This window comes from Strix aluco, chromosome 2, assembly GCF_031877795.1.
Source record: "Strix aluco isolate bStrAlu1 chromosome 2, bStrAlu1.hap1, whole genome shotgun sequence".
Classification (NCBI taxonomy): Eukaryota; Metazoa; Chordata; class Aves; order Strigiformes; family Strigidae; genus Strix; species Strix aluco.
The window spans coordinates 78,677,151-78,702,095 of NC_133932.1; the positions used below are offsets into that span (position 1 = coordinate 78,677,151).

A 24,945-nucleotide genomic window follows, 5' to 3' on the forward strand; every position below is an offset into this window, starting at 1 on the left:
AAATGGGATGGGATAAGAGGAAGGCCATAACATCTGGCATCATAGTGAAGGCTAACTTTAATAAAAATTTTCTGTATTCAAAGAAAGGTCCTCACTGGACTCTAGGAATGACAGGGCGCTGGAACAGAAGCTGCTTCATGACCTCAGAAATTCTTTCCTCAGCTCTAGTGAAACTGTTCCAGATGACTGTAAGCCCACAACCAAAACTCGTGCACATCAACTGGAAACTGAGATAGAACTATAATAGCCAGAGAATAAGTGGAGGAAAATTCACATCACTTCTGCAATTCATCTACTTTTGGCATGTAGTATTTGAGTATCTACCTAGCAAGGTCTCTCAGAAGCTAACCACCTGGTCCCAAAAGAGTTATGGAGATAGGCTTCTCATTCAAGAAAACCTAGATCATAGGGCTACCAGGAAGGTTACTTTTTTTTGAGCAAGAATTACTGAACCAGGCTGCAAATATTATGTATATATTTAATCTGATGATTTCTTAGATGAAAAATGCAGTACCAGAACCTACAAATGATCTTCCTTCCTCTCACCTTGTATTATTAGGCTATGGAGCCAGGCCCCCTCTTTGGTCCCAGGGATTCTGCATTCCTGGTTAAACAGGTGTAATCAGGCAAGGAAAGTGCTCCTGCTCAAACTACTTTGTCCAACTAGTATTCCCTCACTTCTTCCAAATGTCTCTCCCAGCTACCGCTTTCTGCTCACTCTTATCACCTACAGTTCTTTGTTAAGGTCTACTCTAAATCTTGAACAGGTTCAAAAAGTCACAAGAACAAAACAAAGCAAGTGCTGATAGGAAAATCTACATCTCTCTGAATGTATGACAAATCTTGACACGTGTCTGAACACATTAACCACGAACAGAATCACTCTCTTAACAGCTCAAGATAGAAAATACAGCAAAGAGATAGCAGCAGTATGTCTTTAGTGTCAGTATTTTGGGACTTGTTTGTCTCAGAAGGGAAAGTGTACTGCAAGCACCAACTAGTAGCTGCATAAGTAAAAGCATTCTCATATTTTTCTAAGTAGAGATGGCTAGTCATAGAATCATAGAGTCATTTAGGTTGGAAAAGACCCATAAGATCATCCAGTCCAACCATTAACTTAACTCTGCCAAATCCACCACTAAACCATGTCCATAAGTGCCACATCTACATGTCTTTTAAATACCCAGGGATGGTGACTCAACCACCTCCCTGGGCAATCTGTTCCAATGCTTGACAACGCTTTCAGTGAAGAATTTCTTCCTAATATGCAATCTAAACCTCCCCTGATGCAACTTGAGGCCATTTCCTCTTGTCCTATTTGGGAAAAGAGACCAACACTCACCTGTTACAACCTCTGTTCAGGTAGTTGTAGAGAGCAAGTCATTCCAGAGCATTTAATGAGAAAGAAAGGCTTTATAAGGCTAAAAGTTTATCAACACTGCTAAAATGGAGAATGGCACCTAGCACTGCATGTGAGACTCATACACTAGCTCCCATCTGCCTTCCTAGCTTTACTAAGCTCACTGGAGTAGCATGCCTGGTCTGTAGCCAGTGTACCAGTTGCATTGGGCTGTCTTCTCTCTCCTTGCTGCTCCTCAGCAGCAGACTAGTGTCTTCGCCCCTCCTTGTCCTGCCTTAGACAGAAACTCATTGCATAACCCAAATGTGTGGTCTTCTGTCCTCACAGAGCAGGAAGTTGCCAAGTCAGACAATATAAAGTTCACAGTAAAATCTAAAATAAAAAGCACCTGGTGAAGGAACAAGACAAAGCTGTGTGGGACTAGCAGAAGAGAGGTACATCTTCTGCATATAGCTGCCAAGAAACTTACTGTGGACCAATAATTGTTCAGAGCAATCATGTGAGACTGCAATTCTTCACAAGTATAAACAAATGGAAGGACAGACTCAGGGGTGAAGAGCACCAAGTGTACACTGGCAATCCACCTTGTTACCTTCACATCTGCCAGGATTTCAGTGCCACTCCCCTTCCTCTCTCCCTTGATTTACTATTTCAATTATAAAGCTATTAGTTGTAAGTATAAGAAACTTTAAACGCTGTGCTCGGTTTTAACAAATTTTCCAGAAGTTTCAGCTAGTGCGGAAGAGGTACCTATTTGCATATTTCCAATAAACCCAGAATGGAGACACTTGTAGTTAAAATAGGTCTTGTGATTCAGTCTGGTTTAGTGTCATACACTCATCTTAATGTCAAGTATTTCCAAAGAACTTCCCCTTTATCTGGCTCATATGCAGAACTTGATATATATCATTTTAAAAAACCCAAGCTTTGACAAAGTATAAAGTAGCTTTTTACACTGTTTTTGTTACAGACATGTAATGAATCTCTAGTGTTTAAGAAACTAAACCAACTTTGTTTGTTCGACAAAGATAAGAGGATTTCATCATATCCCAACTTCAGCACTGTACCTCAAATTAAAGGACTACTTCCCCCAAAGAGATGAGCCTCCAGAGTATTTTAGACTCTAAAAAGTCACCACAGTGCTGCACTTAAGTTCACATTGTTAGAATGGAGAATTTTTGGCTGGCAATACAAAATGCATCTTAGTTGTTTTTTGTTAGTCACATCATCATAACCTACAGCCTCATATACCACATCATATAAGACACAATGCTAAGCAGAGGAAATGGAGTATGCTGGAAATTTTCTGGCATGCTGCAGAAAAAAGTGTGCTTACATTTTTTCAGTTTCTGAACATCATGGCTTACTACTGGTCCTTCACATGAAGTTTCCTAACCTCTTCCCACCCTTGTATAAAGCCCAACTTCCCCTCCTGTTCCCCCATGTCCCTCTGAAGTTGTACACTTTTTAGAAAAAGGAAGTAGCTGTAGTTTCTCTTTTACATTAGGTAAACCAAACATGGAAGCCCTCCAGTATTTTACACAACAAAGACACATATGCTCTGCTACTGACTGAGATATTTAAAATCACTGTACTTGATTAAAAAAGGAAATCAAATGGACAAAACAATAGGCAGATTGGCGTAGAAAATGATGTTGAAAATTATTTTGCCTAATGGTTAGAACTTGACAGCAAATACTCAATTATTTCCTTCTGAGTAATTTAAATATATTCATCATACTTATTTAAGAGTTTACTATTTTCAAATAACAAATTGAAAGCAAATAGCAGTATTCTTAAGGTGAAGTGAAATTTTTATGCCTATTTGATCTATCTTTAGTATATTCTGAATTCTATACAACTAGAATCAAAACAAGGGGTTAAAGTGTGTGTCGAGATTCTGTATTTACCTTGATTAGAGAAACACATTTATCAAACCAAGAGACTGCGCGTGAGGACCACCCAACAAATAAAACCACTACACATGTATTTTCAACTTGCAGTTATAACCTGCAATGTAATTATAACACAACAGATTATTTTGTTTGGGTTTTCTTTGCAGAAATAGTTACTAAGAGTATAAACTGCCTTTTGCAATAGCTAGCTTGACAGAAAAGAAAGATTATAATAATAATAAACTAATTCTCTTCAATTTCCTTCCCAGTTGACTGGGCTCATAAATTTCCCATATACGTTGAATTTTTTCTTCAGAGTCCATCAATGCTATGGTCAGGTGCAATCATTATCAGGTCTCAATCATTCTTTGTCTATGTGCAAGCATGACTGTACTGACATTTCAGCACAGTACATCTATCATGACCTAAGGATAGGTTTTCTCAGGTCTTTGCTAGAGTTCTGCAGGCGACCATCATCATATTGTTAACCAAACATCTTTACACAGAAGACACAGGAAGATTATGGAAAATGTGGGCCCTCTCCAGAAGGAAACGGGAGACCTGGTTACCTGAGACATGGAGAAGGCTGAGGTAGTCTATGACTTTTTTGCCTCAGTCTTCACCAACAAGGGCTCCAGCCACACTGCCCAAGTCGCAGAAGGTAAAGGCAGGGACTGGGAGAATGAAAAACTGCCCACTGTAGGAGAAGATCAGGTTTGAGACCATCTAAAGAACCTGAAGGTGCACAAGTCCATGGGACCTGATGAGTTGCATCCGTGGGTCCCGAGAGAACTGGCAGATGAAGCTGCTAAGCCAGTATCCATTGTATTTGAGAAGTCGTGGCAGTCTGGCAACGTTCCCAGTGACTGGAAAGGGGAAACGTAATCCCCATTTTTAAAAGGAAAAAAAGGAAGACCTGAGAAACTACAGGCCAGTCAGTCTCACCTCTGTGCCCAGCAAGATAATGGAGTGGATGCTCCTGGAAACTATGCTAGGGGACATGGAAAATAAGGAGGTGATTTGTGACAGCCAACATGGCTTCACTAAGGACAAATTGTGTCTGACAAATTTGGTGGCCTTCTATGACGAGGTTACCACGCTAGTGGATATGGGACGAGCAACTGACATCATCTACCTGGACTTGCGCAAAGCATTTGACACTGTCCTGCATGACATCCTTGTCTCTAAATGGGAGAGACATGGATTTGACAGATGGACAGATGGATAAGGAATTGGCTGCATGGTTGCACTCAAGGAGTTGCGCTCAATGTCCAAGTGGAGACCAGTGACGAGTGGTGTTCCTCAGGGGTCGGTGTTGGGACCAGTGCTGTTTAACATCTTTGCTGGAGACATGGACAGTGGGACTGAGTGCACCCTCAGCAAGTTTGCTGATGACACCAAGCTGTGTGGTGTGGTCAACACGCTGGAGGGAAGGGATGTGCCATTCAGAGGGACCGGGACAGGCTTGAGAGATGGGCCCATGCAAACCTCACAAAGTTTAACAAGGCCAAGTGCAAGGTCCTGCACATGGGTCAGGGCAATCTCAAGCACAAATACAGGCTGAACAGAGAATGGATTGAGAGCAGCACTAAGGAGAAGGACATGGGAGTGCTGGTTGACGAGAAGCTCAACATGATGTGGCAACGTGTGCTCACAGCCCAGAAAGCCAACTGTATCTTGGGCTGCATCAAAACAAGTGTGACCAGCAGGTCGTGGGAGGTGATTCTTCCCCTCCACTCTGCTCTTAGGAGACCCCACCTAGAGTACTGCATCCAGCTCTGGGGTCTCCAGCATGGACCTGTTGGAGCAAGTTCAAAGGAGGGCCACAAAGAAGATCAGGGGGGTGGAGCACCTCTCCTATGAGGACAGGCTAAGGGAGTTGGGGTTGTTCAGCCTGGAGGAGAGAGAGCTCTGGGGAGACCTTATAGCACCCTTCCAGTACCTAAAGGAGGCCTACAAGAAAGCTGGAGAGAGACTTTTACAAGGGCATCTAGTGATAGGACATGGGGTAATGGCTTTAAACTGAAAGAAGGTAGATTTAGATTAGAGGTAAAGAAGAAATTTTTCAATGTGAGAGTGGTGAGACACTAGAACAGGTTGCCAAAGGAGGTTGTGGCTGCCCCCTCCCTGGAAGCGTTCAAGGTCAGATTGGACAGGGCTTTGCGCAACCTGATCTAGTGGAAGGTGTCCCTGCCCATGGCAGGGGGGTTGGAACTAGATTTAAGGTCCCTTTCAACCCAAACCATTCTGTGATTCTGTGATCATGACTGGATTTATCTACTCCAACAAACACACCTCTAATTTAAAAGCCTACTTACAAGCTGGTTGTTTAAAGTTGGTTTCATAGCCAACAGAGAGAAATGGGCACTGTTAAGATGTGACTCATCCTATGGCAGATGTCTCCAAAGTACACACTCAGCTAAATTACTCTCATGGATTCCCTCTCTAAACAATGGTAACATTGCAGCCATGATGGACTACATGTGCAGGCTAGAAAAGCTTGACAGAAGCAATCTACCTCTTACTGAACCAGTTGGCACTGCTGACCAAGACGACCAGATTTTGGGCACACAAACTCTTCCTCAGATCTGAGAGAGAAACTGAAAACTAAAATCCATTTTTCTACAGGACCTCAGAATCTGTGGATATAAACCAGAAAGTATCTTATGACACATTATTACCTTCTCCCCTTCTTTCCCACTACTTTCTCCTTCCAGAATTGGAAATATCTGCATCTCCCTCCTCCCCAAACAATTACAACCTCACTTTCACACTAACATCCCCTGTATGCCAGATGAATCAACTACTTTTCTTCTCAGATACTTTAACTGATGCAGGAGTAAGTGTTGTCAGCTTAGTCAGCTGTCATATGCTTACATGTAGCCATCCAGTCATGAGCAAGGTGTCTAAATTCCCAGCATGGAGGAGATTAAGTCAATACAGTCAGCAGAACATAGACACTCATCTCAAATTAAGTCACCTACAGTCACTCAGCTGCCATTGCCCACATGCAGATACCTCATGTTAGTTTTGAGTGGGATTCAGCAGATCTGTTAGCTTATATATGGATATCTGCACCTGTCCTAAACGTAGGAGACAGACAGATAGACAATGCTTCTTTTCCATTCCCTCCCTAATCTCTGTTATTATATTGCTTTGTCATTTCTTATTTCAGGCTATGCAATTCACAACACATGTGCTGAGCTTCCTGAACTGCGTTGCCAGCTGGTCAAGGGAAACAATCCTCCCTCTTGTCTCTGCATCAGCAAGGCTCCACCTGGAATACTGTGTCCAGTTCTGCACTCCCTGGCACAGGAAAGTCATGGACTTGCTGGAGCAAACCCAGTGCAGGGCCACAAAGATGATCAAGCGACTGGAGCATCTTTCACATGAGGAAGGGTGAGAGAAGTGGGACTGTTTGGCCTGAAGAAGAGAAGGCTCAGGGTGATTTTATCAAAATATATAAATGCGTGAAGGGAGAGAATGAAGAGGAGGGAGCCAGGCTTTTCTCAGTGGTGACCAGTGACAGGACCAGAGGCAATGGGCACAAACTGAAACACAGGAGGTTCCCTCTGAACATCAGAAAACATTTTTTCACTGTGAAGGTGATCGAGCACTGGTGTAGGTTGCCCAGGGAGGTGCTAAAGTCTCCATTCTTGGAGATATTCAAAAGATGTCTGGACATGGTCCTGGGCAACCAGCTCTGGCTGGCCCTGCCTGAGAAGGGCAGTTGGACCAGATGTCAACCTCAGTGATTCTGTGAACTGTCTTAGTACTTAGTATTTGGTGGGCAGTTCTATGAGCAAAAAGGAATCACACCAGTTACACATAAAAGATATATTTTTATTTAGGAAAGTATTTAAGTATAGGCAGAATTTTTAATAAGTGAGTAGTCTAGCTGATATTAGCAATACTACTCATACATATACTGTAAAACCAATGTCAAACACAGAAATTACAACTCAAATTCCAAAAAGTCACTAGCAAGATTGTCTTAAAATCATAAGGGTTTAAAAAAAAAACCCAACCAAACAAAAAAACCCACAAAACTTTCCTTCGTGATTTCTAAGCCTTTGGGCCATTCTTCTGGATTCTGAAACAGTAGTTTGCACAAGGATTAAAAGCTTATTTTACTGCTATGAAAGCTGACATTCCCACACAATCTCTTGACTACTTGAGCTAGGACTTCAAGAAACACTGACTAGAGAAAGAAGAAAAAAGAAAAGAAATCAAAAGTGTTGGTAACACTTTCTTTATCTTTACAAATTTTCCTGAAAAAGAGCTGGATTTATCTATATAATCCAAAAAAGACCTTGTAGTACTGGTGCTTTAATTTTAAATATCAGGTCTTGAAATGTTATCCTGGTCAGTATTTTTTTTTTCCACATCTTTTATACAGTAAAACCTTTTGCTGCAGTTTTTAGAACGTAATCCTCAGTAATGCGTAATATGATCTAGCAGTAGAATAAAGACCTCTATAGCACTTTGTTACATGGGTAGGTATGTATACAGGATCTTTGCTGACAGGCAAAACAGGACCCACGCAAGTGCCCTAGCGTGGTGCTCAAGCCTGAACTAGAAAGCCCAGCTCACAAAGTAGGCAGAGCAAGCACAACTCTACACAGAGCAGCCCAATGTATCTCCAGAGCAACACCTATGGGGTGTTTGATGGGATTTCTTGATCATGTGGTCAAAGACACTGGGTAATGAGCTGAAAATGATGTTTTGGCCCACTGCACTGCTGACGCATATGCTCACCCTTAGCTGAACAGCCAAGGGCAGTTCCAGCTCCAATGAGGCACACTGATTTCAAACACAAAGGCTCAAATACTAGTTGCAATCAAAGACATCAGGAGGAGACCTTTAAATAATCTATGTTCTTAGACTTATTTAAATTTTCTTAGTTATTTCTTCTAAAAATTACGTTTCTTGCCACTGAAAATGATAAAAATACGTTCCCCTGTGATCATCCAATGTTTCCACAAAATTAAAGACTTTAAAAAAAAAAAAAAAAAAAATCAATGAGAAGGCTACAATATGCTTATAAAAAATTAAAATCTAAAAGATACCGTTAGGGATACCCCCCTTTTGTGTCAATTTTTCAAGTCAGAAATGCACTGTGTAGTAGTCTGTTACCAGGCACTTGGATGAAAACAAGCTCAAAATGAAAAAATAGCAATGAGAGGTTTTTTTGAAGTGCTATTTTCAGTGCACTAGATTTTACTTTATGCAATAACAATACTCAAACTAGTAACATATCATTTAATTACTTCTTAATATTGTTTTGTTTAAATTTCATACTTCTAATAAGTTTTGCCTTCACTATAGCTTTTCATAATTCCAAATTTAAAAGAATGAATTAAAAATGTGATTTCAGTTACTGCAAATAATTAGATTTTATCTACCCTGAACTCCAGTTCAAATACTGTTTGGCTATAAATCAACAGCATAAAAAACCCATGTATTTTTAAAAATTATCCAAACTCAATCCTATTAGACTGACTCTCTTCTGTGTCACCAAAGCACTACCACAAGACATTTAACTAGATGTAAGTAGACTTACCTGAATGACTATTTATAATTACACAACTATGAAGAATTCAAGGAATATCATATTTTGACATTGACTAGAGATCTACATAAGACTATATAACGTGGATGACTGGAGGATCAAGAAGGACACATGACAGGACATGAATGTGGAGGTAACTGCACACTACATTATGAGGTTCTGATCAAAGATTCTCTTAAAGAAAGTCAGTACATACCTAATACTAATTTTAAGTATGAAGAAGGGATGATATTTTAAGTGTGAATACTGCACTGTGGGGTAATACAAATGCTTCTGCATTCCCTTCAAAACATTTTTTAAAACAACAAAAAGAATTCAGTAAGGATTATTCAAAATCACTTAAGACAGATGTGGAAGAGGAAGAAGAACAACAAGAAAATCAATGACTCTTAGGTCTGATCAGATATTAACTAAATAATGTTATTTTTAAGATGAGAACTAAAAAATTGAAAGTCTGGTTTAAATATTTTTCTCCCCACCCCAATCACATCTTATGCTATAAATGCTGATCCTAAAGGACAGGAATTCGCTATAGAAAAACACCTCAGCTGAATGAATAACAAACAGAAAGGATGAATAAAGTTCTTAACACAACTCGGAACAATCCAAAACATGCTCAGGAGCATTTAACAACAGATATCTGTAGTCTATGTAAAACCAAGTTAGCAACTTCAAAATTATGAATAAGAACTCAAGCACTCAAAAATCAGACCTGAAATTAAAACCATGCACTCAACGCTGTCTGAACTTTCTGTCTTAACTTAAGCCTTTGAAGTACATGCTCTAAATTACAGATTGTCTACAGTTTTCCAATATCTAAAGTATAAAAAGCGCAACTTTTCATACAACCTGAGAAAAGTAAATCACAGTGTAGCACAGAAACAATGCAGAAGGCTATTGGATTTGGCTTAGTGAAATCTGCAAAGCAAACAGCGTTTTAGAAACTTCAGCATTTGTAAGGTTAAGACAATTTCAATTTCCTAAGGTTTGAACTGAACTCTACACAAATTCAAGGCAGCTCACAGAAGACTTGGGGCATTTGAACTTTATGCAACACAGGTCACCCTTGCAAACAAACAAAAAAATGACACTAGGTAAGAAGAAAGAGGCTACAACACTAAAATCACAGAAAGGGTCTGAAAGATACCTCTCCCCTATGAAATACAGCCCTAGCTACATGGTTAGCAGAAACCCTGGCACATGATCTGTATGACAACATCAGTATAATGATAATAACAAGTGGAGGGAACTGCATGTCCCAGTGGGCATCTCTGCTGCTGGTACCAACCTGAGCTTACTTCTTGAAGCAGGTATGTTGTAGCTATGATTGAGTGAGCCTCGACATGCCCCTCAAATTTCAGTCCTGCAATGAGAAATGGAAGCTGAAAACCCAAGGGATTTTAAAGGGGGTGTTGTGGTTTAACCCCAGCCAGCAACTAAATACCACATAGCTGCTTGCTCACTCCCCCCTGCAGCGGGATGGGGGAGAGAATTGTAAAAAGAAAAGAAAAGAAAAGTAAAACTTGTGGGTTGAGATGAAAACAATTTAAGAGAACAGAAAAGGAAGATGATGATTATAATGATAATAATTTTTATTTTTTTAAAAAAGAATTAATATATACAAAACAAGTGATGCACAATGCAATTACTCAACACCCACTGGCGAATGCCCAACCAGTTCCCGAGCAGTGGCCCCAGGCCAGCTTTGCCCCTATTTTATATACTGAGCATGACATCATATGGTGTGGAATATCCCTCTGGCCAGTTTGGATCATCTGTCCTGGCTGTCCCCTCCCAACTTTTTATGCCTCTCCAGCCTTGTCCATGGCAGGGCATGAGAAACTGAAAAGTCCTTGACTCAATGTAAACACTACTTAGCACCAACTAAAAACACGGGTGTGTTATCAACATCACTCTCAAACTAAATACAAAACATGACACCATAACAGCTACTGGAAAGAAAATTAACTCTATCCCAGCCGAAAACAGGACTGAGGGAAAAAAAGGGAGAGAAGATGGATTGATATGTATGTGTACAATGAAACGTTAAAGTGGATACCATTTTCTAAGGTGTTTTGATTGTTTTAAAGAAAAAAAGTAGTAGGGAAACTGTTCCTGGCCTTCACTAAACTAAGTGATATGCATCATATGGGAGCACTTCTGTAAACAACTGTTAAAAGAATTTCTGGCTTAAAGTCAAATGGAAATAGGTTGTATTACTTTCATGATACATCTGCATCTCTAGTACGAAGTTTCCTAATTTTATGACATAAAAATCCCCTATCATAAGAAACAAATCTGGACTGTATGTACCAAGTATCATATATTCCTGGCAAAACAAATTACAAGAAACTAAATTAGTCTCATAAATTACAAGAATAACATTACAGATTACTGATTACATCAGATTTGTGAATTTGTTTACAGTCTACTTCTTAAATTCTCCATTTCTTGTAGATAAGCATCATATATTTACACAGCATGTTTCATACAACATACCAAGAATTGAAATTACCAGGCCCATACTGACATTCCAAAAGAACAATAATTGACAGGTACTTCAGTTTCATCTGGAGAGTAAAAAAGCTGCCTTTAAGAGTGTATTCCTATGTGGATTCAAAATTAGAGATCTAGGAGGATATAGCTTATGGCAAAGACAGACACTGTAGACCTTTTGTATTCCAATAACAAAACATGTGCTGCAATCTCAGTAATTGAGAACAATCCAGTGTCAAACTACAATTGTCTAAAATTCCCTATCACCAGGAACATTACATCAATGCCTACCTGCATACATAGACTCATACACACACGCAAACACATTTCTGTAATGATGGCATTGCTCAAAATCACTGAAAACAAGAACTCAAGGTGGTACAAGTTCAGAAGGAAGCATTAGCAAGGATGAACACAGAAACCAATCTCCATTGCCACATCTTGTACATGAAAAGTCAGATCCCATTTAGTCTATGAGTGTTCAATTACACGTTAAGATATAAATTGTGAGAATTTAAATAATTCTCACACAGTAAAGAGAAAGTGGAAACTGACAACAATTCAGAAATCGTGCCGGTACCATCCATTTAACACTCCATATAAGCAGAAGTTCAACAAAAGCTAAATTGCAGAACAGCATCATATACAGTCATATGAGTGTCTAAGTGATCTTTAGAGCTAAAAATACAGACAGTGAAGTGTCTAACAGGCAATGAACTAGTGACTAAATATCACACCTAGCTGACTTGGTATTCATGCATTTACTCAGCCTTTTTATACAAATACATGAAAATTTAATTCAGCAAAGATATAGTATGCTAGAAAATGTCAAGAGCATTAGGAATTACAAAAGGTATTTCTGTATTTGTACATATGTTATCTAGTAGCTACACTTGTAGCGCTAAAAGGTGCCTTTACAGTGTTTCATATCCCTCTTTAGATTATTTAATATATTGTGAAACTTTACTCCTTTATCAAGTTTTCTCAAAAGATGCCAAAATATAATTTCTAATAGAGGAGAAAAAGAGACTACTTATTCACAGATGTGTGACAGATATGCTGTGCAAAAAATGGCGGAAATTCATGATGTGAACTTCTCTCCAAATTGTAGCACTTACTACAAAACAGTAGAATGCAACTCTCTGCTTGCTGCAGAAGAAATTGAGACTGAAAACACGTCATCACTGATGATGACTTAATTCATGCTGACTGAAGCAACATGAAAACTTCAAATTATTTTTTAAGCTTTCCTGTGACATAGCAAAAGCTCAATTTATTCCTATGGACTTATTCCTATGTAAAACACACTGTCAACTTGCAATTGAAAAAAAAAGGTCATTTATGAAAAAGAATCCTAAGGAAGTTGCATTATACAGTTGCATAAAACTGTACATTAAAAGGGGATTAAAATAAGACCCTCATAATATATTGTGAAAAAAAATATTTGAGCCATTCTTTATAAGTCTGTACAACCAAGTTCCTGCCACCAGGAAAGAGGTAGTTAAAATGCCTTTCCTTTCCTTTCCTTTCCTTTCCTTCCCTCTCCAATGAACACCTGTTCAAAAGGAAGGGCTATTAAAAGAGACAGAAGAGTAACAGGAAGGGTAGTGCATTTGGAGGAAGTCACAGATTCTTATGCGGGCACAGAGGCTTGGGCAAACCTCCAGGAGAAAGAAATTCTGGTTTGTTAGCTGCACTGTTTTCATCAATACTTATGGTCAGACCTAAGTGCCGAGCAGACTTCGCTATTTACTGTTATGTCACCCTCATTAGTTATCCTGCGAGCTCACAGAATATTTTGGAACAGTCAATGCAAATGGTAAGAGACTAAACTACTGAGTTACAGCAGCTACATGTGAAGCCTTCACAGGCCTTTCACTCCGAGCTCACCGCAAATTCAAATTAGTAGGTTCTGAATAGCAAGGCCACAATTTAAATTCTTCTTAAGATTGTGTCAACTTAATAATGAGCTTCTTTGGAAGAGATGGCATCTTCAATGTTTGAAAAGCAGATAGTATTTTGGACCAAGAACTCAGAGTCTGAGCTCCTAATTTCTAAGTTTGAAAAATTTTAAAAGAACCTTATCAGTATCTAACAATCTCAAAGATTTAGTACAATCTGTTTTAGCACTAAGTGCCTTAGTACTAAGAACAGAGTCGGAAAGAAAAAAGACAGACCACATAGACTTTATCTGACTGGTGTGAAGAAAGTGATTTTGCACCCTTACTGCCATTATTATAGTGAGAAACGGCTATACTACAGATGTCCTAGGAGAACAGCAAAACATGAAAAATTCTTACAGCAAAACTGTTAAAAGCTGCTTTTTGGAACAAAAGCTTGAGGCTTGCTGAAAACTGAAAAAAAACCACCCCAACAATAAGGTAAACATTTCTACCATTTCCTCAATAGTGCCATTTATAGTTGTGGGTCTAAAGCTATATCCATGGCAGTAAAATTAATTTTAGGGCGTCAGAAAGCAGTGGCACCCTGCAAATATTAACCAGTTCTTTTGTTGCCTGTCAGTTCATCACCAGCCAGCTAGTGCTTTACACCTTTGGAAGTTAAAGATGAAAACTTTCTACTTACCATCACAAATAAAAATATTAGTAATTTCTGTTCTTTTTGAGTCCAAATATACTGCACTGATAGTATACATAACAGAGTGTTTTAAGCAACACATGATTTTTAAAACAGTAAGACTTACCAATCCACTTAAGGCTAAAATCCAGATGTAGGAACCAGAGGTTAAGAGCTAGAAGACAAGAGCAGTGATTTAAAATTTTAATTTTACAAAGCTGTTGTTACATGAACTACTATGTTGCAATATTATACAAGCAATGTAGTTATCATGACAATGGGAGGTCAGACATTTATCTCTCTGAAAATTCAGTTTAACATTAAAAAAAGATGTATTCCAGAAGTAACAGAAGTGGAAAAAACACAGGGATCCAACAACTGTTGTCCTTCTACAGAACAATACATTTTATTTTCATATAGCTTACTAAGTATAACAGGATGTCAGTTATAGGCTGCACAGAAAAACAAGTCTGAAAGATAGACTGAAGCAAAGGAAATGACTCAGCAGCAACAGGAGAAGAGTTCCAAGCAGGGCAGGCTGTGCAAGTGAAGCTCTGAGACATGCAGTCACAGAGAGACTAAGCATGAGCATCAAAATTAAAGAAATAAAGTTCTCACCCAGTGGCACATTTGTCGATATGAAATCACAGTAATAGGTTGGAGTGAATTTTAAAAAAAATCCTGATAAGCCAGCAGGGCAGCCCATCGTTTCTAGTAAAGTATGTGATTAATCACCTGGAGACAGTTATTAGCAACTGGAAAAATGGGCTGAAAATTAGACTGATACTTGTTACTGAAATAGTTCTGCACAATGCTGACTGAATCATGAGAAGAGCTTTCCTCTCTTGACTTCTGACTACAGAAAGAGTGACTTAAGGACAGAGTTTACAAATGAGAAGAATGCAAATGATTTTTCCCTTAGCCTCTGTGTGACAGCAGCAACCATTCTGTATGCAGCAGGGATGATCCAGTGATTAGTAACAGCAGTGATCTGTATCGAAGGTGGCATGTGTATGAAAGCAAAAGGCAAAGGACACGACGGAAAAGACCTCAGACAATATCATGGCTTTCCCAAAGATGGGAATAATAGTGGTATTGATGGGTTCAGAAAAGAGGAAACAAGATTTCTGAAAGATCAAGCAAATAGGGTGCTGGAGCAGAAACTAAAGGAATCAAAAGGCTGAACAACAAAAGGGATGAATGAAATGTTCATGTGGATTACGAGTCAATATTCTGAAACTGACCATTCATTCTAAAATACTCTCTACCACACTTCACATAAGTATGGTGCTTTCCGTTGCCAGCTATTTTTGAGTCTCTTGAATATATAAAAATGAGTATAATTTCTCATAAGTTTGCACATCTCCTGTTTCATAATTCAGGTTGTGACATGAGTGTCCATTCATTTCTAGGCTGCTGGGGGTTTTTTGTTGTTGTTTTTTTTAAGAATTACTGCCTTTCTGTACCAAGTACCTATATTTTTCCACTCATACTTAACATAATACTACATGATATTGCTGTGCTCTATGTTACACTATTTTAAATTACCTGTCACATGGCAATGCTTGATATACAAATAATATTAATTTATATAAAAGTGGAATTCAGCCAAAACCTTGATTATTTACTGACAGTCTTACCAAAAAAAAGAAATGCTGTATTCTATGGCTTTGTTTGAGCTCTAACAGACAAGGGGAAAATAAACAAAATCACGAATATAAGAAAATTAGAAAGGTGAAACATATATATGCCTTAGCATTAGGTTCTATTTTCATCTATTTTCATCTAGCTCATTTTGTTGACAAAGAAAAATATTGTAAAATTTTCTATTATATTTTCCTGTGCAAGACAATCAAGACAGAAGACAACAGAAGAGCAGGTCACTTGCTCACCAATTCAACATGTAGAAATGCATACTAGCAACACATTTTTCAATATTTTAGTTGATGGGACAGTCACTAGCTACAATACGTGGAATCACACATGTGAAAGCATAAAAATTCATACAGAAACATACAAAAATACTAACTACTACATCAGTAATTCATTAAAAGATAAACAAGCAAGTACATACCATACCTGTAAACCCAGTATGTAGACCAGTGTCTTGTTTGTGATAGAAAAGTGGCCTAATACTTGTGCCACCTGTACTCTTGGAATGGAGGAATAAAATGGTACAAACAGCGCAAACACAGGACCCAAGCTGCAAAAAGAAAGATACAGCTGGTTAATAAGAATGATACTAGCAACAGTAGTATAAAACAAGAAAAAGTGATTAATCCTAAGTACATAACAAAATGTAATACCACCTTGCAAACAAAGGTCTTCCTTGGGAACTAACAATTAGATAACTTGTGACATTCAGGATAATAGACTCATTAGCAAATAAGAAGAACACATGGCAAAAAGTATCTTATTTCCAAATGTTTAGGACTGGAGGCAGCGGAGAAGGCAACATGTTTAGTCTAATAGCAGAGTGTTTCTATAAAATACAGCACACAAACAGAACAGCAGTAGTCTCCTGCATCAGAACGATTCAAAGGGACAAATGGCAAGGATTATTATACCTTTCCCAAAAGGTTATGGAAACCACTTCACTTACGAAGTTAAGCTCCTATTATTTACGCAGGTGTAAGCTGTTAGAGGATTGCCAACAGACTGCAGTACTGAAGATGGGCATACTGACAGTTTGATTTAACTTTTTGCCTTTGCCAGTGACTTTCATGGCCCTAGAAATAACTAACTTTCTTTAGGGTCCTAATCTTAATCACAGCACAAGATGTTTATTAACTTTCTAAACTGGAAGCAGTTTCATAGAATTCAAGCATAGACTAGATGTGTTCATAGACTCAAGCACCTTTTCCAATGACCAGATACCTAGATTGAACTTGTGAACCTAAACTAGTGCATTTCATCCATGTACCCTGATACAAAGCCTGTGTTCCTCATGATAAAACACCCGGAAAACTAAACCATGTATTAAAGACAAGAGGAGAGGCCACAGCAGAACCAACGGCAAAGGCATGGATATGGGAGATTCTAGAAGAAAAATACTTCCTAGGATGGAGAAGTAAAAAGGTCGCTTTAGGTAGACATGACCTGCTCCACTGGCAGAGCTGCAGTGGCAGTGAGCTCCAGGCAGCAAACTGCAGGCAGCAGGCAGGGGGAGGCTATCAGCAAAGTGCACATCTCCCCCAGCTGAACCCTCACCCATGGTTCCATGTTGCCTTGTGTCTGACAGGCGCGGGATGCTGCACGGGGTAATATTTCACTGCTCACCAGCTTATCAAAACTTTCAAGAGTTGCCATTTCCACAGGCCTTTATGTGAAAGGGATCTCATGCTCAGTGGGAATTCTGCGAACAGCACAAACCAGGACCTAAATAACTTGAAATGTTCACTCAAAAATACATTTCCCTTCCGGAAGAACTACTGATAGGAGTAATACTAATGTGAAATGATGGTCTGAATATTAAAACTTACATTTCCTGAATAACTGCCAAATGCAACACCCACAGCTATGAAAAAACCCCTTCAAATATTATTTTTACTCATTTAATGGGCTGTGGCTTAAGAGCATTTTGTTATCATTTTGTTTGTTATATTTGAAGTTCAGCTTGCTGAAAAGCTTCCTCTCTGAGGACTTAAATACTGTTTAATTATAGAAACAGTTTTAGTATCATCTGTTAAACACACAGTCAGATGCACTTGAATGTACAGAGAATGCTAACTCAGGAACTACTGAAAAATATTCAATTTTGCATATAATCCTTCTTACATAAACAAAAAACACCTCTATAAACACACAAAACACATTTTTAAAATAAATTCAAATTATTTAAGTTGTAGGAGTCAACAGGTACAGCTGTAAGAGTGCCACATACAAAAATAATTCTTCATCAGAAGTGCTTCCATTGCAGACAATATTCCTTGAAGTAAATCAGGTTTTATAAGAGAGAAGAAAATCAAAGAAAAAAGATCTTTTCCCTTCTTAGAACAGTAATTTTAAATTATTTCTTTCTACTCTTAACAAATGACCTGAGGCAGTATCAAAATTGTGGCATGCTTTTCAGGTTTTATTCCTCCTGTGATAAATAGTGACTCAGACACAGAGATTTCACATGCAAGAGTGCACTCAATCAGAAGATCGGAAAGTACATAAAGGAATTTCCCACTACTGCAAATGCCTTTTAAAAAGAAATTAGAGAATGCTGAAAGGTTCCTTAAATGTTAATATTCACCATTAATGTCAACAAAGACCACAGAAATCACCACCCCAGTCCAGGGTAGCGATCCATGTAATTTGAAGTCCAGTATCTGACACTGCTCAGTACCTGACAGTGTAGAGGAGCTAGAGGAAACCTAGTGATGGACCTTTTCTCCTGAAACAGTAAGTTCTTAGGCACCACCAACGTATGCCTCCAAAGACATCACTTTTTGGTTTTTAGACAGAATTCAGTATAAATAGGTATTACACAGATATCCATTCAGGTATCTTCTTTTAAAATGTCAAAACTAGTGCCCTTCACAATACTTTGCGAAACTCATTTGTACAGGTGCCTTCACTGTGTGAAAATTTATTCTGTACTTTGAAAATTTCAATTAATCTTTTCTGTTGCCTTTGGAATTTTCTATACATTACTCATATCTTGGTTTAGAATACCTATATGGAGATGCTGCTTACCTACAGCAGGTCTGTCAGAGAAGTTACCTACATAACAATACTCGAATATGACTGACAGTAGGGGACAACAAAAGGATGGCTAAAGAAAACATGGGCCCACTGCCTGATGGAAAAAGGGACCTAGTGACAAAGGACATGAAAAAAGCCAAGGTACGTGATGCCTTTTTTGCCTCAGTTTTCACTGGTTAGTTTTACACTCAGGCCTCCCAAGTCTCGGAGCCTCCTGTGGGACTGGAAAAAAACCTGCTGTAAAGGAAGACAGCTGGGAAGCTCTTGAGCCCAACTGGCCATACAGGAGTCAACAGGACCAGGTCAGGTATACCTCAGGGTGCTGAGAGAGATGGCTGATGTTACTATCACTGAAACATTGAGGTGATCAGGGCAGGTTCCTGATGACTGGAAAAATGCAGATGTCATACCCATCTTCAAGGAGGGCAAGAAGAGGATTTCAGGTAGCTACAAGCCTCACCTCTGTCCCTGGGAAAGTTACAGAACAAATCTAGAAGCCATTGCCAGCCACATGATTGACAAAGCAATTGTTAATATCCCATATGGATTTACCAAGGGTGACTCTGGTGCTGTGGACAAGGAAGGGGAAGGCAGCAAATGTTGTACACTCTGACTTGAGGATGCCTTTGACTCAGTCTGCTCTTGTGTCCTTGAAGAAAAACTGGGGAGATAGGGACTGGGCAAGCAGATTTGAGGGAAACTGGCTGTACTGCAGGGCTTGCAGGGTTCTGACCAGAAGTACAAAGTCCAAGTAGCAGCCAGTTACTAGCAGCTTCCCTCAGGGATCCACACTGGGGCCAACATTATTTATTGTCTTAATTAACGACCTGGATGATGGGACAGAGTGCACTCTCAGCAAGTTCGTGAATAACATCAAATTGGAGGGAGTGGTCAACACTTTGGAGAGCGGGGCCGCATTCAGGTATTCCTTGATGAGCTGGAGAAATGGGCTGACAGGAACCTTACGGAGTTCAACAAAAGCAACTGTGGAGTTTTTCTCCTGGGTTGGAATAACCCTGTGCAATGGTATAGACTAGCTAGAAAACAGATTTGCAGACAAGGAGCTGGAGAATCCTTCGAATGTTAATCAGCAGTTTGCCCTTGCAGAAAAGGTCACTCACATACAGGGCTGCATTATCAAGCGTGTAGTCACCAGGCCAAGAGAAGTGATTTCTCAGCACTTCTGAGCCTGAACCTGAATCATTGTGACCACTTTCGGGTTCCTCACTTCGAGAAAAGCATTGATATACACTGGAGCAAGTCTAGCTGGGGGTAATGACGGTCCAGTACTGTACCAGGTTGCCCAGGGCTAGAATCTCCATCCTCAGAGATACAGCCTAGGCACATAGCCCTAAGTAACCTGTTCTTGTTGGACATGCTTTAAACCCAGGGTTGAACTAGATGACTGCTCGAGGTCCCATCAAACCTAAGCTACTTTATTCTGTGAATAAGTCTTGTTCCTGAAGTTCATAATCGCTGGAGGGATTTCTGTTCCTGTACCTGTTCACTAGGCAGGTACAAACATCCATCCATGTCCTGTAAATGAAAGGACTGGTTCTTAACTCTTTTAATTATGTTTATTAGTTGTTTGATAACATACAGTCAGATTCAACATCTACAACTTGAAAACATACTCTTATAGAAGGACTACTTCAATTCTCTGTTTTCCTTCATTTCTCTCTTTTCTTCTTATTTTTGCTTTTCTCCTCATCCCTTTTAATCTCCTTTCCTCTACTTTCTCTCCTTTTCCAGAGACTTTTGCCTCAGCCCTTTGCTCATTATACTATGAGAGTATCAGGAAAACCCTTTCAAGTGGCATGATTAACTTCTACTAGAAACTTGAGATGTCTGTTTGCAAAGAAGGGCCATAGACACAAATACATGCTGACTCTCAACTGAATTTATGCCCACTTCATGTCTAGGAAGTTAATTTCAGTCATGGGGGTTAGAAAATAAAATTTTCAAACAAAACAGAAAACTCTGAAACCTGAAAGATTAAATTCTAGAGTTTGAACATTCTATATCGACAACATGTGCATCCCAAAGGTGTACTATAATAGCAGGCTCTACAACATTTACATACTCATTTCAAAGAGCACGTTAAATTTCAACATTTGCAGTGAAAAAGAAAACAGCAGACTGGATGGGAACACTCTACATTGTATGAAGTGATGAGATTGATTTTACACAGAGGAAAAAAACAACTTGAAGAAACAATAATCTTGAAAAAAATAAACCAGAGATGTAGAAACTACTGGCAGAGAAGAAAGAATCAAGGGCAAGTACTTCTCATAAGAGAAACATGCTACTTAAAGTTTAAAAGGGTGAATATTAAATGCAGGTTAAAATAAAACATTTTAACATTAATAAATATATGCACAAAATACAGAAAAAATGGTTCTAAAATGTATGAACAAACGGGTAGAAAGTGAAATGTTACTTCTGCAAAAATATCTGCTGTTGTCAATGGAAGTTCTGCAGGATTAAACTTGCAGAAATAACCTGCTATTTTGCTGAGAATGACTCACTACACTTACTAACTGTGGTGCCGTATTTTTCTTCATTTAACTTCTTCATAAAAACACTAACCTGACAAATTCACAATCATGTACTTTTTTTGGGACTAAAAATATCAGTTACAAAAGCAGCTGCAGATAAAACAGAACATGTAAACAGTGTTTGTAATTCAAGTTACTAAGCTACTTCAGTGCTCTGCATTCTGACAGGCTGTCTAGACACTGCCATACCATGCTTAAGGTGCCAGGCTTTATTCTGAAAATGTTAAACATTCTCAAGAGCATTTCTTAAAATTAGGTAACTCCCTGGAATAGGACCACCCTTGATAGTTGGGATCCCCTGCCTGAGGGAGCCCAGGTCTCAAAGGAACCATCTACTGCATCCAACCCTTTCACTATACGTGAGCACGACACCCCAGTGCCTGAGGCCTCTCAATACCAGCAAAAGCATTAGAGTGCGTTACCCAATACTCATGTATCTAACTGTTGGTATTTCACAGGAAGGCAGGAAGAAAGTGAAAACAAAAAACCCAAGACAAAACTTGAAGTTGTGCATCTTGAGGGGAAAAGAAAGGTTCCTCCTGTCCATGGATATCTCAGCAGAATCACTGCAACTTTGGGTCTATTAACATATGAGACCAATCAACAAACCAACCACTTTACAATCCCCTCATCAATACAGAAGGCAGACACTTACCTCTTCTAAAAAAAAAGCTTTAGTTTTTAATGCCAAGACTATTCAACAATTTATTCTGTAAACTTCCCAGGTCCATTGTAAACCAGTTACAAGTTCCTTTCCCTTCCCACTGGTGAGCTAATCCAGATCTTTCTTCTTCTGCTGGCTAGAATCTTTCTTCCAATTTCAAGTTTAATTTATTCATCATTAATAAGATGCTAGTATATGTAAACATTATTCTTTAGCTTGTTCAGATCAGTTTATCCTATCTCCCCTCAACCTTTATTGTGCAAAGCTGACTTATGGTACCTGACCATTTCTAGTCTACCAGCCTGCTGCTGCTGTATGCAACATAAAACTTCTTCAGTTAGGCATTCACAATATACTGCTCTCAGGCAAGCAATTACTGCAGACCATCAAAGAATTATTCAGCTTGTAGCACGACGAAGATTTTTTTTTTTTTTTAAACCAAGGCCCCTGTCCTTTATTTAATATATGATTAGCATGCTGCTGTGCATGTGAAGGCCAAAGTACGGAGATACAGATGAAACCAATGGAGTGGTACAGGAATGGCTGCCAAACCCTGTGCCAGAAATGAGGGGACAACTATTTATCCTTAACTGATAAGTTATTAATGTCAGCTAGGTGTTACAGAGTTAGCTACCCATGCTTACCCACTGATAGTTGCTGCTCTGCATCAGATGTCTGCAGCAAGTAATTGATGGTGACAGCTTACCAGCTAGCTTAGCTTTCATACCTGATCATATTAACCAAACAATAGTTTGAATTCAGCAAGAGAGAGGAACTTGCACCTTTCTAAGAGGCAGGGGCTCCCAGTGAATCCCATACTCTGCTAAAGCTCACACAGAAACTGGAGCTAGGCAGAACACATATGAAGGCACAAGGAAACGTTGAAGGGATTTAGATGGTGAAGTATTTTGTTGAGGAGGTACAGTTCAACAACTGTATTGACATATTTAATGTCCCAAGCTAATCTAAGATTGGGTGCTTGATTTCTGCTGCTTCATCTAGATTAACCTAAAACATTTTATTTGACCTCTGCAGTTACCATGATTCACTGGTGAGTCATCATTTACTGTTCCTCTAACTCAAGTCAGTTGAGAAATCATGTTTGTCCACAAAAAAAGACAAGATTCAGCTACAGGTTAGTTCTAGACACCTGACCTGTCTCCCAGAAGAGTTAGGAGTTAGTTTTGGAAGGAAAGGCAGTTTTGCAGTTAAGAAACAGGCTGGATGGATTCATTTTCTGTTTTATTGATAAACACACTATGTAATCCAGAAATAATTTCTTACCTTGGGTAGTAGCTCTCCAGATATGTAATTGTAAAGCTAAAGCCAGTACCATTTGTAAACTGCTCAGAGTAGGGATTAAGTAAGCAAACAGAAAATAAATCATCACAGGCATCATAACATACTGGTCAAAATATTAACTGCACTGCTTTGATGTCACCATCTCCGAAAGTTACAAATTAGTACATTAATTTACATGCTACTCTTCTTGTATGCCAAAAGCAAAACAATAAGCTCTTGCACACAAACAGTAAAACCAAATATATATCACACTTATTGACACATGTCATTTCTTGGTTTAAATGTTCAAATCCTGGGACAGTCAAGCAGATATTGGAGAAACAGCAGCTGTATAAGACCAGAAAACAAATAGCTAGAAAGATGAGTGAGTGAAAGAATGCAACCTATATCATTTAGCTCAAGCAATTAACATCACATCATGCTAAACTGGATTGGTAGCTAGTACACCAGTGTGACTCAAAGGGTACAATCTAGTAATGTATCTTAATCAAAGGAAAGCAGTATTTTATCAGATCAGAGCAGGAAACACATATTGACATTATTTTATAATGGTAAGACTATTTTGAAATAAACATTTCCTTTAATATGAAGCTGTGGTACTAATGTCAGCCCTTGAGCAAAAAGACTACTACATGCCTGTGTATCTCAAAATTTCCCATTTCTACTACATATTTTGTTGCTGGACAGGGAACCAACCACATTGCAGTATTACTTTGTGCACATACGAAACAAGTTCCCTGTGCAATTTCCCTTTAAACAGTTTTTAATTCTCACTGCTTCATTTAAAGAGATTCTACTCTGTGATGAAGCTGAATAATTAAAAAATAATTAAAAAACAAGAAAGCAAAAAATCCAGAATAACACCAGGAAGTTCTCTCAAAGACTTTCTGAATGTGGTGTTAGAAGATAAATGTCCCATGAAACTGAGGAGTTGAAAGCCCCAGACTGAGCCCTTCAACTGCCTGGCATATAAGGGGAATCAAGCCATGTCTGCACTGCTTGTTCAGCACCAGGAAAATCAGCATATAGTGCCAACTAAAAGCTCCAGGCAGGCACAAAATTAGCTCATAAGGCTCTACTTCATTCTGCTATAGCAAAACCATTTCCCATAAGACAAGGTACATTTAATAAAGTTTACCTTTGTCATTGGATTGGCATTTACTTTAGGCTTTCTGATGAGACTGACACATTAGTCAAGATCACATCTTTGCACACCTCCAACACTGCAATGTCAGCAAATGCTTGTGCTGTGAACACAGCCCTAACGTTTCCAAAGAGACATTCCACCCTCTGCATGGGTTGGACCTGCCAAAAATAGCATCACCATGCCTACTCGCTGGTTCTTTAAAATTAGGCCATTAAATGAGGTCACTTGAAAGATAAATAGTCCTTTGCAGTCATGAACGATCGGTATGAGTTTTTGGGGAAAATCCCAGGTAACTCTCAACCACAGCCTCTTAACAGCAAATGACAGAATTTTCCATCTATCTCCGATCTCCAAAACCCTCTTAACAAACACACAATTTAACTCTTATATCAATGTTCTTTACCCAGAAACAAAGCTATTCCAGGTAACAACAGGTAACCTCACAATTTGACATCCCATTCTTTCCCTGTTCCCTAACCACCCATTCTTAACAACATCATTTTAGGGGAATCAGATTTGTGTTTTAAAAGCTTTTTATCTTTAATGTATTTACCTTAACATGTGTATTATCATCATTATTATTATTACCCTTGCTCAAAACACAATAAACAGCTTATGAAAGCACACATCCTCATTAATCTCTCAAACTTGAAGGGCCTTTCTGTAAAGCCTCATCATTAAG

The 24,945-nt window shown here is 38.9% G+C and overlaps 1 protein-coding gene across 1 annotated transcript in view; it reads right to left on the reverse strand.

Annotated features, from left to right (window-relative positions):
* UBAC2 (UBA domain containing 2) overlaps window positions 1-24,945 on the reverse strand; it is a 104,320-nt gene that overhangs the window by 23,075 nt on the left and 56,300 nt on the right. The window contains exons 5-6 of the mRNA XM_074815396.1: window positions 15,980-16,103; window positions 14,028-14,075 (exon numbers count right to left, since the gene is read on the reverse strand). Coding sequence (XP_074671497.1) covers window positions 14,028-14,075; window positions 15,980-16,103 — 172 coding nt within the window. The remainder of the gene's footprint in view (window positions 1-14,027; window positions 14,076-15,979; window positions 16,104-24,945) is intronic.